At 43.7% G+C, this 12,907-nt stretch overlaps 1 protein-coding gene across 1 annotated transcript in view; it reads right to left on the bottom strand.

The window, feature by feature from the left end:
* Positions 1–1,138: 1,138 nt before the first annotated feature.
* Positions 1,139–12,907, bottom strand: part of LOC115166882 (alpha/beta hydrolase domain-containing protein 17C) — a 41,729-nt gene continuing 29,960 nt past the window's right edge. The window contains exons 2-3 of the mRNA XM_029720782.1: positions 10,654–10,833; positions 1,139–4,443 (exon numbers count right to left, since the gene is read on the bottom strand). Coding sequence (XP_029576642.1) covers positions 4,224–4,443; positions 10,654–10,833 — 400 coding nt within the window. The 3' untranslated portion in view covers positions 1,139–4,223. The remainder of the gene's footprint in view (positions 4,444–10,653; positions 10,834–12,907) is intronic.

Below are 12,907 nucleotides of genomic sequence, written 5' to 3'. Positions count from 1 at the left end.
CAAATGAAACTTTTTAACAAGTGGCGCTGTACAGTATGTAGATGCAACATAGTCATACCAATCCGGCTCCCTCTTCAGAGGAAAACACTGCTATTCGGCTCCAAGGACCAATCCTTCATATGCACTGTATAGTAGCTACCATGAGGCTTCAGACCCCAGATGGCAACAGTCATATCAGGTAAACACCTCAATAACACATATCTTTGTCTGTCCACTGCCCCAGACCCCAGCTCCCAGCCTCCAGGCAGACACCCAGACATGTAAAACAGGTTGTTGGCTCACCTCCCCTTCCTCGCCTGGAGCCCCTAAGCCTGGCAGCTGGCCAGTGTACACTCTCGCTGCTCCTATACTCTCAGAGGCTTCAAGTTTCCCCTCGCCATCCCTGGACTACAGAGATTCCTTAACACTGAAAGAGTATTGCCTATAACCTACAGTACTCTGTATTTTATGTCATTTTAGCAGATTAGCAAGTCACTTAACCAGAGAGATTTACAGGAGCAATTAGGGTTAAGAGCCTTGCTCATGGACACAGACCGAGTTTTCACCTAGTCGGCTCTGGGATTCGAACCAGCGACCTTTCAGTTACTGGCCCAACACCCCTAACCACTAGGCTACCTGCCACCCGATATGCTGTAACTATAATAAAGCTAGTAACTAGCTATAAAGCTTACTATCCCAGGCTACCATGGAGGTGATTATTCAACGAGAGTTTATTAAACTGAGCAACGCATGACTAATGGCCTCTAAAAACACCTTCCTAATATAGAGTTGCACCCATAAGTGTTCAATTGGGTTGAGATCTGGTGACAGACACACACAACCTTTAAAGCCCCTATGCTCCTTTGAGACCTCTCTTTCAAAGTCACAGATCACTTCTAGCCATGGTAGCCAAAATAATAATCAACTGGGCATTATTATACATGACCCTATGCATGATGGGATGTTAATTGCTTAATTAACTCAGGAACCACACCTGTGTGGAAGCAACTGCTTTCAAAATACCTTGTATCCCTCATTTACTCAGGTGTAAAATAAAGTAAAAATAAATGGTCCTTCATGGATGCTAGTACATGGACAGGAACATCAGCACAGTAGAAGACCGAGATAATACGTTTAAAAACAATAGAACAGACTAGTATATGTAATTCCATGCATTCTTTATTCCATTAAGCATTAAAACATCCACCATGTTGCCTGAAAGCAACACAGCCAACATGAATGACAATCTGTAGCACGGCACATTTAAGGCTTTTTCTTTGTCAGTTTAACACTAATAAACCTCTGTACCCACTAGTTTTTTTATACATTAGATTTGCATACTGTGACTCCAGTGTTAAACTCAAGTAGGCTAGAATAGCCCTTAAATCAATGTTTTATATTATGTATAGAGGATATATAGATACATTACATATGGTTCTGACAAACCAGCATTAGAGTGTAAATCTATCAACATTTACTGGAAAATAACATTGTAAAAATGTCAGTATCAAAACAATAAATGGGACTAAAGCAGTTTTTCGTTTTTTTAAAAAGACAAGCAGAAAAAACTAGATGTTAAGTTAAAGGGCTCGCTGTGTCAAAACATAGGCCCCTTAGTAAGTTATGACGAGAAAACACTAGAATCTTTTACTCATCACACGAAAACCCAACCACGACCGCAAAATACAGCCATCACCTCACAGCAATACACTGATCAGTCAAAACGTTAATCACAAGTTGCTACGTACATATCCTTCAATTATACCTCCTCCTTCGAAAAGGACACTGTGAGCAGTGTAGTGTTTCTCTTTTTCCAGCTGAGAACATCTGCAGAATACTTCAACCCAGTGATTCCTCTGGCTTCTTCACTCTCTACACTCAAAATGTCCTTTATGAAAAGTTGTTTGCATGCAGTGTTTCTTCCAAAACGTAGTCTTGGTGACACTTGCAGAGTTCTTTGGAGTGAAACGAGATGGGGAGCAGGGAAGGTGTCTGTTGGGGGGGAACCCCCCCTTACCCCCAGGAAAAAGGGATACAGCCAGAATCTGCAAAAGGTGGTGAGATGGCTCAAAAATCTCTCATCTACATGTGAAGACTCATTGAGATTGCATTAGGTGAAGTATTACCCCAAAACATATTTTCACAGTGATTGAGAAGATCCCTCCAACCGAACCGATAGCAGCAGTCAGTCCCCCTGCAGACCATGAGACTCCCCAACTCAAGTCGACAGGAATGTTAGGGTGAAATGTCCACAGACTTAAGGCTTTATTTGTAGTGTTGAAATGAAAGGAACAGGTACATACTGACAAACAGCAACCCAAAGCATTTACGTTAAACACAATCTTAATTCTGAACAGACGAACAAAATGGCTTCATGGAAAACTTCTGAAGAAAAACATCTACACTGGTGCCGAATCCCAAATCAACTCCTACGACCAAGGCATACCTCTAGATCTGAAATGAATGGAAAGGTCTTAGCAATATGGTAAAAAAATCCTCTGAACAGCAAGGCAGAAAAACATGAAAACTGCTTAAATCTGCTCCTTTCAGATCTACAGGGGTGTCTTGAGACAGTACTGGCTAAGGGTTGATCAGGTGTATCTAGAGACAGTACTGGCTAGGGGTTGATCAGGTGTCATCTAGAGACAGTACTGGCTAGGGGTTGATCAGGTGTCATCTAGAGACAGTACTGGCTAGGGGTTGATCAGGTGTGTCTAGAGACAGTACTAGCTAGGGGTTGACCAGGTGTCATCTAGAGACAGTACTGGCTAGGGGTTGATCAGGTGTCATCTAGAGACAGTACTGGCTAGGGGTTGATCAGGTGTCATCTAGAGACAGTACTGGCTAGGGGTTGATCAGGTGTCATCTAGAGACAGTACTGGCTAGGGGTTGATCAGGTGTGTCTAGAGACAGTACTGGCTAGGGGTTGATCAGGTGTCGTCTAAAGACAGTACTGGCTAGGGGTTGATCAGGTGTGATCTAGAGAGAGTACTGGCTAGGGGTTGATCAGGTGTGATCTAGAGAGAGTACTGGCTAGGGGTTGATCAGGTGTCATCTAGAGACAGTACTGGCTAGGGGTTGATCAGGTGTCATCTAGAGACAGTACTGGTTAGGGGTTGATCAGGTGTCATCTAGAGACAGTACTGGCTAGGGGTTGATCAGGTGTCGTCTAGAGACAGTACTGGCTAGGGGTTGATCAGGTGTCGTCTAGAGAGAGTACTGGCTAGGGGTTGATTTGGGATTCTCCATAGGGGTGTTCAAATCCAGGCCGCGAGGTCAGGGGCTGATTCAGTCCTGGGACACAGGTTCAATTACAGTACATTGTAGGTGTGTTTTTATTTGATACATGGCCTAGTGTCATCATTAGGGTCAGGTGGTGTCCCTCACTGAAAACCCCAGTTGAGGAAAAACACCTGGCCCTCCTTTCCACATGACCTCCAGTTAACAAGAGCACTGTTACAGAGGTGAGACACCCAGGGGTGAGCTGGGTAATGACGTTTTTCAACCACACCCATCTCTCACACGGTCACACACATTGGCCTTGAAAACATGATGGGAATGAGTTTCTCTGTGTTGTGAAACACATGGAATGTCAATAAGATAACAAAAAACATACATCAGAACATACAGTTTGATTACCTGAAAATATCTGCACAATAAAAGTGCATTCGTTTGAATTCACCCTGAATGAAAAAAAAAGAAAACAATTTTAAACAAAAACAAACAAGCAAGAACATCAATCATGTATCTGAGGTGCAAAACAGATTGTTCTTCATCAGGTATAAAAGAATACAAAGTCAATCAATCATGAGCATAAGAGAGAGAGAAAAAGATGAAATGGAGAGAACAAGATCGCAGAGGGAATTTATCACATCCCCACCGGCAGAGAGAGAGAGACAGAGCGAGAGAGAGGAGAATCAAATCGAGATCCAGATTGAAGAGCAAGTGCAAATACTGAGCGGGCCCTAGCTCCTTAGCAAAGAGACCTGTCCACATATGAGCACCGGGGATGCCTTGGCCTGGCTCAGCTCAGCCTGACCTGGTTAAGCCCTGGGGGAAGCATCTCAACACTTCCTCCCCAACATCTGCACCGATAAACAATACAAACCAACATGGTGGATTTCGGGTATCAAATTTCCACCAATCAACTTCTCTCTGCACAGATCAAGGAAAGAAAAAAGGAAGCCATTTTAGACTTGATACGCAGCCCCCCTCTAGGTTTTAGTGGAGGAGGCCAAGGGAGATCAGGATGTGGGCAGCTCGATGGAGATGAACTGCTTGAGTCGCTCCAAGTACTGGGCGTAGAGCTCGATGTCGTTGTGCCCGGCGCCCTCCACCCACAGGGGCTCCACGGCACGTGGGCAGCGCTCGTACATAGCCAGGCCGTGCGAGAAGTCGATCACCTCATCCTCCGTGCCGTGGATCACCAGCACCGGCGACGCCACCTTGGACACCTTGTCGATGCTGGGGAGAGAGAAGGGGTTACATTTTATCAATGTTTTAACAAAGCGAGAGCCCGCGCGGCAGAGAGAGACAGCGAAAGAGAGAAAAGGGAAAGAAAGAGAAAAGGGAGAAAAGGGAGAGAACGAGAGAGAAAAGGGAGAGAAAGAGAGAGAAAAGGGAGAGAAAAGGGAGAGAAAGAGAGAGAAAAGGGAGAGAAAAGGGAGAGAAAAGGGAGAGAAAAGGGAGAGAAAGAGATAAAAGGGAGTGAAAGAGAGAAAAGGGAGTGAAAGAGAGAAAAGGGAGAGAAAGAGAGAAAAGGGAGAGAAAGAGAGAAAAGGGAGAAAAGGGAGAGAAAGAGAGAGAAAAGGGAGAGAAAGAGAGAGAAAAGGGAGAGAAAAGGGAGAGAAAAGGGAGAGAAAAGGGAGAGAAAAGGGAGAGAAAGAGATAAAAGGGAGTGAAAGAGAGAAAAGGGAGTGAAAGAGAGAAAAGGGAGAGAAAGAGAGAAAAGGGAGAAAAGGGAGAGAAAGAGAGAGAAAAGGGAGAGAAAGAGAGAGAAAAGGGAGAGAAAAGGGAGAGAAAAGGGAGAGAAAGAGATAAAAGGGAGTGAAAGAGAGAAAAGGGAGTGAAAGAGAGAAAAGGGAGAGAAAGAGAGAAAAGGGAGAAAAGGGAGAGAAAGAGAGAGAAAAGGGAGAGAAAGAGAGAGAAAAGGGAGAGAAAAGGGAGAGAAAAGGGAGAGAAAGAGAGAAAAGGGAGAGAAAGAGAGAAAAGGGAGAGAAAGAGAGAAAAGGGAGAGAAAGAGAGAAAAAGAGAGAAAAGGGAGAGAAAGAGAGAAAAGGGAGAGAGTGGGGAAGACAAACACATTAAGACAAATGGACCTCCTTGGGGGCATTAGTAGTGTATCCATCTGTCTTGTAGCGGCGCAGTAACAGCAGGGGTGTAGAGACTGACTCCACACAGCACGCTGCCAAACCATTAACTACACGTCATACAGAGGGGGTGTGCGCACCTTATGTGCACTACATATGATATATACACTAGAGGTCGACCGATTAATCGGAATGGCCGATTCATTAGGGCCGATTTCAAGTTTCCAAAACAATCGGAAATCGGTATTTTTGGACGCTGATTTGGCCGATTTTTTAAATAAAAAAACAACATTTTTTAGGTGGTATTTGGATATAACTATGGATTATTTGGAACCAAAACAACATTTGTTGTTGAAGTAGAAGTCCTGGGAGTGCATTCTGACGAAGAACAGCAAAGGTAATCCAATTTTTCTAATAGTAATTCTGAGTTTAGGTGACCCCGAAGTTGGCGGATGTCAAAATAGCTAGCCGTGATGGCCGAGCTATGTACTCAGAATATTGCAAAATGTGCTTTCGCCGAAAATCTATTTTAAAATCGGACATAGCGATTGCATAAAGGAGTTCTGTATCTATAATTCTTAAAATAATTATGTATTTTGTCAACGTTTATCATGAGTAATTTAGTAAATTCACCGGAAGTTTGCGGTGGGTATGCTAGTTCTGAACATCACATGCTAATGTAAAAAGCTGGTTTTTGATATAAATATGAACTTGATTGAACAAAACATGCATGTATTGTATAACAATGTCCTAGGAGTGTCATCTGATGAAGATCATCAAAGGTTAGTGCATTTAGCTGTGGTTTGGGTTTATGTGACATATATGCTTGCTTGGAAAATGGCTGTGTGATTATTTGTGTCTATGTACTCTCCTAACATAATGTTTTGTTTTGCTTTCGCTGTAAAGCCTTTTTGAAATTGGACAATGTGGTTAGATTAATGAGAGTCTTATCTTTAAAATGGTGTAAAATAGTTGATTGTTTGAGAAAATTGAATTGTGGTATTTTAGTTGGTTTTGTATTTCGTGCCGTGCCATTGGCTGTTGGCTAGGGGTTCACGTCTAGATGCAAGAGGTTAAGAACACATTCTTATTTTCAATGACGGCCTAGGAACGGTGGGTAACTGCCTTGTTCAGGGGCAGAACGACAGATTTTTACCTTGTCAGCTCGGGGATTCAATCTTGCAACCTTATGGTTAACTAGTCCAACGCTCTAACCACCTGCTTTACATTGCACTCCACGAGGAGCCTACCTGTTACGCGAATGCAGTAAGAAGCCAAGGTAAGTTGCTAGCTAGCATTAAACTTATCTTATAAAAAACAATCAATCATAATCACCAGTTAACTACACATGGTTGATGATATTACTAGTTTATCTAGCCTGTCCTTCGTTGCATATAATTGCTTAGGTACACGTTGCTCCAACCATAAACATCAATTCCTTTTTTTAAATCAATACACAAGTATATATTTTTTAACGCATAAGCACATTTGCGAAAAAAGCACAATCGTTGCACGACTGTACCTAACCATAAACATTAATGCCTTTCTTAAAATCAATGCACGGAAGTATATATTTTTAAACCTGCATATTTAGCTAAAAGAAATCCAGGTTAGCAGGCAATATTAACCAGGTGAAATTGTGTCATTTTGCGTTCATTGCACGCAGAGTCAGGGTATATGCAACAGTTTGGGTCGCCTGGATCGTTGCGAACTAATTTGCCAGAATTTTACGTAATTATGACATAACATTGAAGGTTGTGCAATGTAACAGGAATATTTAGACTTAGGGATGCCACCCGTTAGATAAAATCCGGAACGGTTCTGTATTTCACTGACAGGAAAAAGGTTTTGTTTTCGAGATGATAATTTCCGGATTCGACCATATTAATGACCTAAGGCTCGTATTTCTGTGTGTTATTATGTTATAATTAAGTCTATAATTTGATAGAGCAGTCTGACTGAGCGATGGTAGACAGCAGCAGGCTCGTAAGCATTCATTCAAACAGCCCTTCGCAATGCATTGCGCTGTTTATGACTTCAAGCCTGTCAACTCCCAAGATTAGGCTGGTGTAACCGATGTGAAATGGCTAGCTAGTTAGCCGGGTGCGCGCTAATAGCGTTTCAAACGTCACTCGCTCTGAGACTTGGAGTAGTTGTTCCCCTTGCTCTGCATGTGTAACGCTGCTTCGAGGGTGGCTGTTGTCGGTGTTCCTGGTTTGAGCCCAGGTAGGAGCAAGGAGAGGGACGGAAGCTATACTGTTACACTGGCAATACTAAAGTGCCTATAAGAACATCCAATAGTCAAAGGTATATGAAATACAAATCGTATAGAGAGAAATAGTCCTATAATTCCTATAATAACTACAACCTAAAACATCTTACCTGGGAATATTGAAGACTCATGTTAAAAGGAACCACCAGCTTTCATATGTTCTCAAGTTCTGAGCAAGGAACTTAAACGTTAGCTTTTTTACATGGCACATATTGCACTTTTACTTTCTTCTCCAACACTTTGTTTTTGCATTATTTAAACCAAATTGAACATGTTTCATTATTTATTGAGGCTAAATTGATTTTATTGATGTATTATATTAAGTTAAAATAAGTGTTCATTCAGTATTGTTGTAATTGTCATTATTACAAATAAATAAATAATAATAAAAAATAAAAACCGGCCGATTAATCGGTATCGGCTTTTCCCGGCCCTCCAATAATCGGTATCGGTGTTGAAAAATCATAATCGGTCGACCTCTAATATACACATATGATATATATATAGATAGATAGATAGATAGATATAAAAATGACGTCAAATTGATCAGAAATCCACTGTAGACATGGTTAATGTTATAAAAGACTATTGTAGCTGGAAACAGCAGATTATTTTATGGAATATCTACATAGGCGTACAGAGGCCCATTATCAGCAACCATCACTCCTGTGTTCCAATGGCACGTTGTGTTAGCTAATCTAAGTTTATCATTTTAAAAAGGCAAACTGATCATTAGAAAACCCTTTTGCAATTATGTTAGCACAGCTAAAAACTGTTGTTCTGATTAAAGAAGCAATACAACTGGACTTCAAACTCGTCAGTCTATTATTGTTCTGAGAAATGAAGGCTATTCCATGCGAGAAATTTACAAGAATCTGAACATCTCGTACAACGCTATGTACTACTCCCTTCACAGAACATTGCAAACCGGGTCTAACCAGAATAGAAAGAAGAGTGAGAGGCCCAGGTGCACAACTGAGCAAGAGGACAAGTACATTAGAGTGTCTAGTTTGAGAAACAGACACCTCACAAGTCCTCAACTGGCAGCTTCATTAAATAGTACCTGCAAAACACCAGTCTCAACTTCAACAGTAAAGAGGCGACTCCGGATGCTGGCCTTCTTGGCAGAGTTGCAAAGAAAAAGCCATAACTGTCCAGTGTTTGTGTTCATTTGCCTATCTTTTCTTTTTATTGGCCAGTCTGAGATATGGCTTTTTCTTTGCAACTCTGCCTAGAAGGCCAGCATTCCAGAGTTGTCTCTTTACGTGGAGACTGGTGTTTGCGGGTGCTATTTAATGAAGCTGCCAGTGAATCACACTTCACCATCTGGCAGTCTGATGGACAAATCTGGGTTTGGCGGATGCCAGAAGAACGTTACCCGAATGCATAGTGCAAACTGTAAAGTTTGGTGGAGGAGAAATATGGGTCTGGGACTGTTTTCATGGTTCGGGCCCCTTAGTTCCAGTGACGGGAAATCTTACACTACACCATACAATGAAAATTCTAGATGATTCTGTGCTTCCAACTTTGTGGCAAAAGTTTGGGAAGGCCCTTTCCTGTTTCAGCATGACTGCGAGCCAAGCCTAATAGCCCAACATCAGCGCCTGACCTCAGTAATGCTCGTGTCTGAATGGAAGCAAGTCCCTGCAGCAATGTTCCAATATCTAGTGAACAGCCTTCCCAGAAGAGTGGTGTTATAGCAGAAAAGGGGGGACCAACGCAATTCTAATGACCATGATTTTAGAATGAGATGTTTGACGAGCAGGTGTCCACATACTTTTTGGTATTCATGCATGCACACACACACACACACACACACACACACACACACACACAGACACACACACACACACACACAGACACACACACACACACACGAGGTTGGAATAATACAGTAACATTGCGGACAACGCCATTTTAATGTAAGAGCTGGAGTTCTAACCTGACTGGTGACATCACCAGGCGGTAAATTTGTTAAAATACCAATAAGAAAGTTCCTTCCAAACCTCTTTCCCCAATTCCAGGTAGTTTTCAGTTGTCCCCTCCCTTAAACACACTGTGACTGTGCTATCAGAAATCTTGCTTCAGAAATTGTTCTTTGCTATGCTATGATTGACCATTTGAATTGAAAACAATCACAGCAAGGTACTTACTTAATTGTTACCCAGAAATGATGTGATGTCTGCATTGTAGCTTTAAAGCAGGATCCTCACATTCCAGGTGATGAGACTAACAACAAAGGGGCACACACAGTCATGCATATATTGGCATTTACCTGGCCCTCTAAGGGGGCAGAGGACCTAAACCATGCCAGGATATTGTTCTCCACAACATAACAGAGACCACAGAACCCTCATTTACTCAAGTGTTTCCATTATTTTGGCAGTTACCTGTAGGCCTCAATAGCAGTCCTCTATAGCAGTCCCAGTTTAGGAGAGCCACTTGCAGATTCAACTTCAGCCCGCTCTCCACCCCCCCTCCTCTTCTACCCCCAGATCTCAAGGCTGATAACAGTTTGATGCCATTGTTCCACAGGTGTCAGGGCTGATAACAGTTTGATGCTATCTGTTCCTCCCACCTGCACCAAATGTACAGTATTTCTCAGCCTAATAGGTTGTTCTCCATCTGATAACCAAGACTTATTTTCTAGTTTGCCGACCCTTTACAATAAAGCAGCAAAGTACAGGAAGTAGCTGCTCATGGTATATGACTAGGGGGGACACAATACAAACCCTTATGGATATTACAGGCATCTGATAGAGGCCAGCCAGAGACCGAGACCTGGGAGTCCTATTTTTCACTAGGTCTGTGAGCTCAGCCGCCATCCTTTCAAAGCTAGCTAGCATGGCGAGTTACTACCTACCTACGTACCTACTGCTGCACCTTAACATCCCCTCAGCACCCTGCAGGAGAGAGATAACACTACCTACCCAAAATCCAAATCAGGGCTGTGGCACATGGCTGTATTTCAACTGTCAGTCAAAGACAACAGGCCAAGAAAGCTAACACATCCAACATCCCTTCCCTCTGTCCCTAGACTCAATCTACTTCCACCGACCCACTATCTCATCATCTTACCCCATTATAACCCACCTGGGGAAGGCGTCGAAGCAGTAGGTCTTGCGCGTGTCAGGGAAGGCCACTCTCAGGCCGGACATAAGAGGTGAGTGCAGGATGACGGCAGCACACTCGTAGCGCGCCGCCAGATCCACCGTGGGTACCGTGCCGATGCTCTGGCCGTACAGGATGATGTTCTCTGGGGTCACTCCATACCTGGAGAGGAAGGAGGTTAGGCGAGAGAGAGAGAGAGAGAGAGAGAGGGGTTAGGCGAGAGAGAGAAGATGGGGGATAGACAGACCAATAGTTGTGGACAAGGAGATGAAGGAAAGGGGATGATAAAAAAAGTAAAGAAACAAATGAAGGTGAATCGATCAGACCCAGACTACTACAATCATCCTCCTAGGAGATACCTGACCCAACATGACATCCCTGTACAACAAGGAGACGAAACCTCCTCCTATCTGACATCCCTGTACAACAAGGAGACGAAACCTCCTCCTATCTGACATCCCTGTACAACAAGGAGACGATACCTCCTCCTATCTGACATCCCTGTACAACAAGGAGACGAAACCTCCTCCTATCTGACATCCCTGTACAACAAGGAGACGATACCTCCTCCTATCTGACATCCCTGTACAACAAGGAGACGAAACCTCCTCCTATCTGACATCCCTGTACAACAAGGAGACGATACCTCCTCCTATCTGACATCCCTGTACAACAAGGAGACGATACCTCCTCCTATCTAACATCCCTGTACAACAAGGAGACGATACCTCCTCCTATCTGACATCCCTGTACAACAAGGAGACGAAACCTCCTATCTGACATCCCTGTACAAGAAGGAGACGATACCTCCTCCTATCTAACATCCCTGTACAACAAGGAGACGAAACCTCCTCCTATCTAACATCCCTGTACAACAAGGAGACGATACCTCCTCCTATCTAACATCCCTGTACAACAAGGAGACGATACCTCCTCCCATCTAACATCCCTGTACAACAAGGAGACGAAACCTCCTCCCATCTAACATCCCTGTACAACAAGGAGACGATACCTCCTCCCATCTAACATCCCTGTACAACAAGGAGACGATACCTCCTCCCATCTGACATCCCTGACAACAAGGAGACGATACCTCCTCCCATCTAACATCCCTGTACAACAAGGAGACGATACCTCCTCCCATCTGACATCCCTGTACAACAAGGAGACAATACCTCCTCCCATCTGACATCCCTGTACAACAAGGAGACGATACCTCCTCCTATCTGACATCCCTGTACAACAAGGAGACGATACCTCCTCCTATCTGACATCCCTGTACAACAAGGAGACGATACCTCCTCCTATCTAACATCCCTGTACAACAAGGAGACGATACCTCCTCCTATCTAACATCCCTGTACAACAAGGAGACGATACCTCCTCCTATCTAACATCCCTGTACAACAAGGAGACGATACCTCCTCCCATCTGACATCCCTGACAACAAGGAGACGATACCTCCTCCCATCTAACATCCCTGTACAACAAGGAGACGATACCTCCTCCCATCTAACATCCCTGTACAACAAGGAGACGAAACCTCCTCCCATCTAACATCCCTGTACAACAAGGAGACGATACCTCCTCCCATCTAACATCCCTGTACAACAAGGAGACGATACCTCCTCCCATCTGACATCCCTGACAACAAGGAGACGATACCTCCTCCCATCTGACATCCCTGACAACAAGGAGACGATACCTCCTCCCATCTAACATCCCTGTACAACAAGGAGACGATACCTCCTCCCATCTGACATCCCTGTACAACAAGGAGACGATACCTCCTCCCATCTGACATCCCTGTACAACAAGGAGACGATACCTCCTCCTATCTGACATCCCTGTACAACAAGGAGACGATACCTCCTCCTATCTAACATCCCTGTACAACAAGGAGACGATACCTCCTCCTATCTAACATCCCTGTACAACAAGGAGACGATACCTCCTCCTATCTAACATCCCTGTACAACAAGGAGACGATACCTCCTCCTATCTAACATCCCTGTACAACAAGGAGACGATACCTCCTCCCATCTAACATCCCTGTACAACAAGGAGACGATACCTCCTCCCATCTAACATCCCTGTACAACAAGGAGACGATACCTCCTCCCATCTAACATCCCTGTACAACAAGGAGACGATACCTCCTCCTATCTAACATCCCTGTACAACAAGGAGACGATACCTCCTCCCATCTAACATCCCTGTACAACAAGGAGACGAT

The sequence above is a fragment of the Salmo trutta genome, chromosome 29, assembly GCF_901001165.1.
Source record: "Salmo trutta chromosome 29, fSalTru1.1, whole genome shotgun sequence".
In the NCBI taxonomy this organism is placed as follows: Eukaryota; Metazoa; Chordata; class Actinopteri; order Salmoniformes; family Salmonidae; genus Salmo; species Salmo trutta.
The sequence above is the reverse complement of the archived record's forward strand: the minus strand, read 5'-3'. Positions and strand labels throughout refer to the sequence as shown.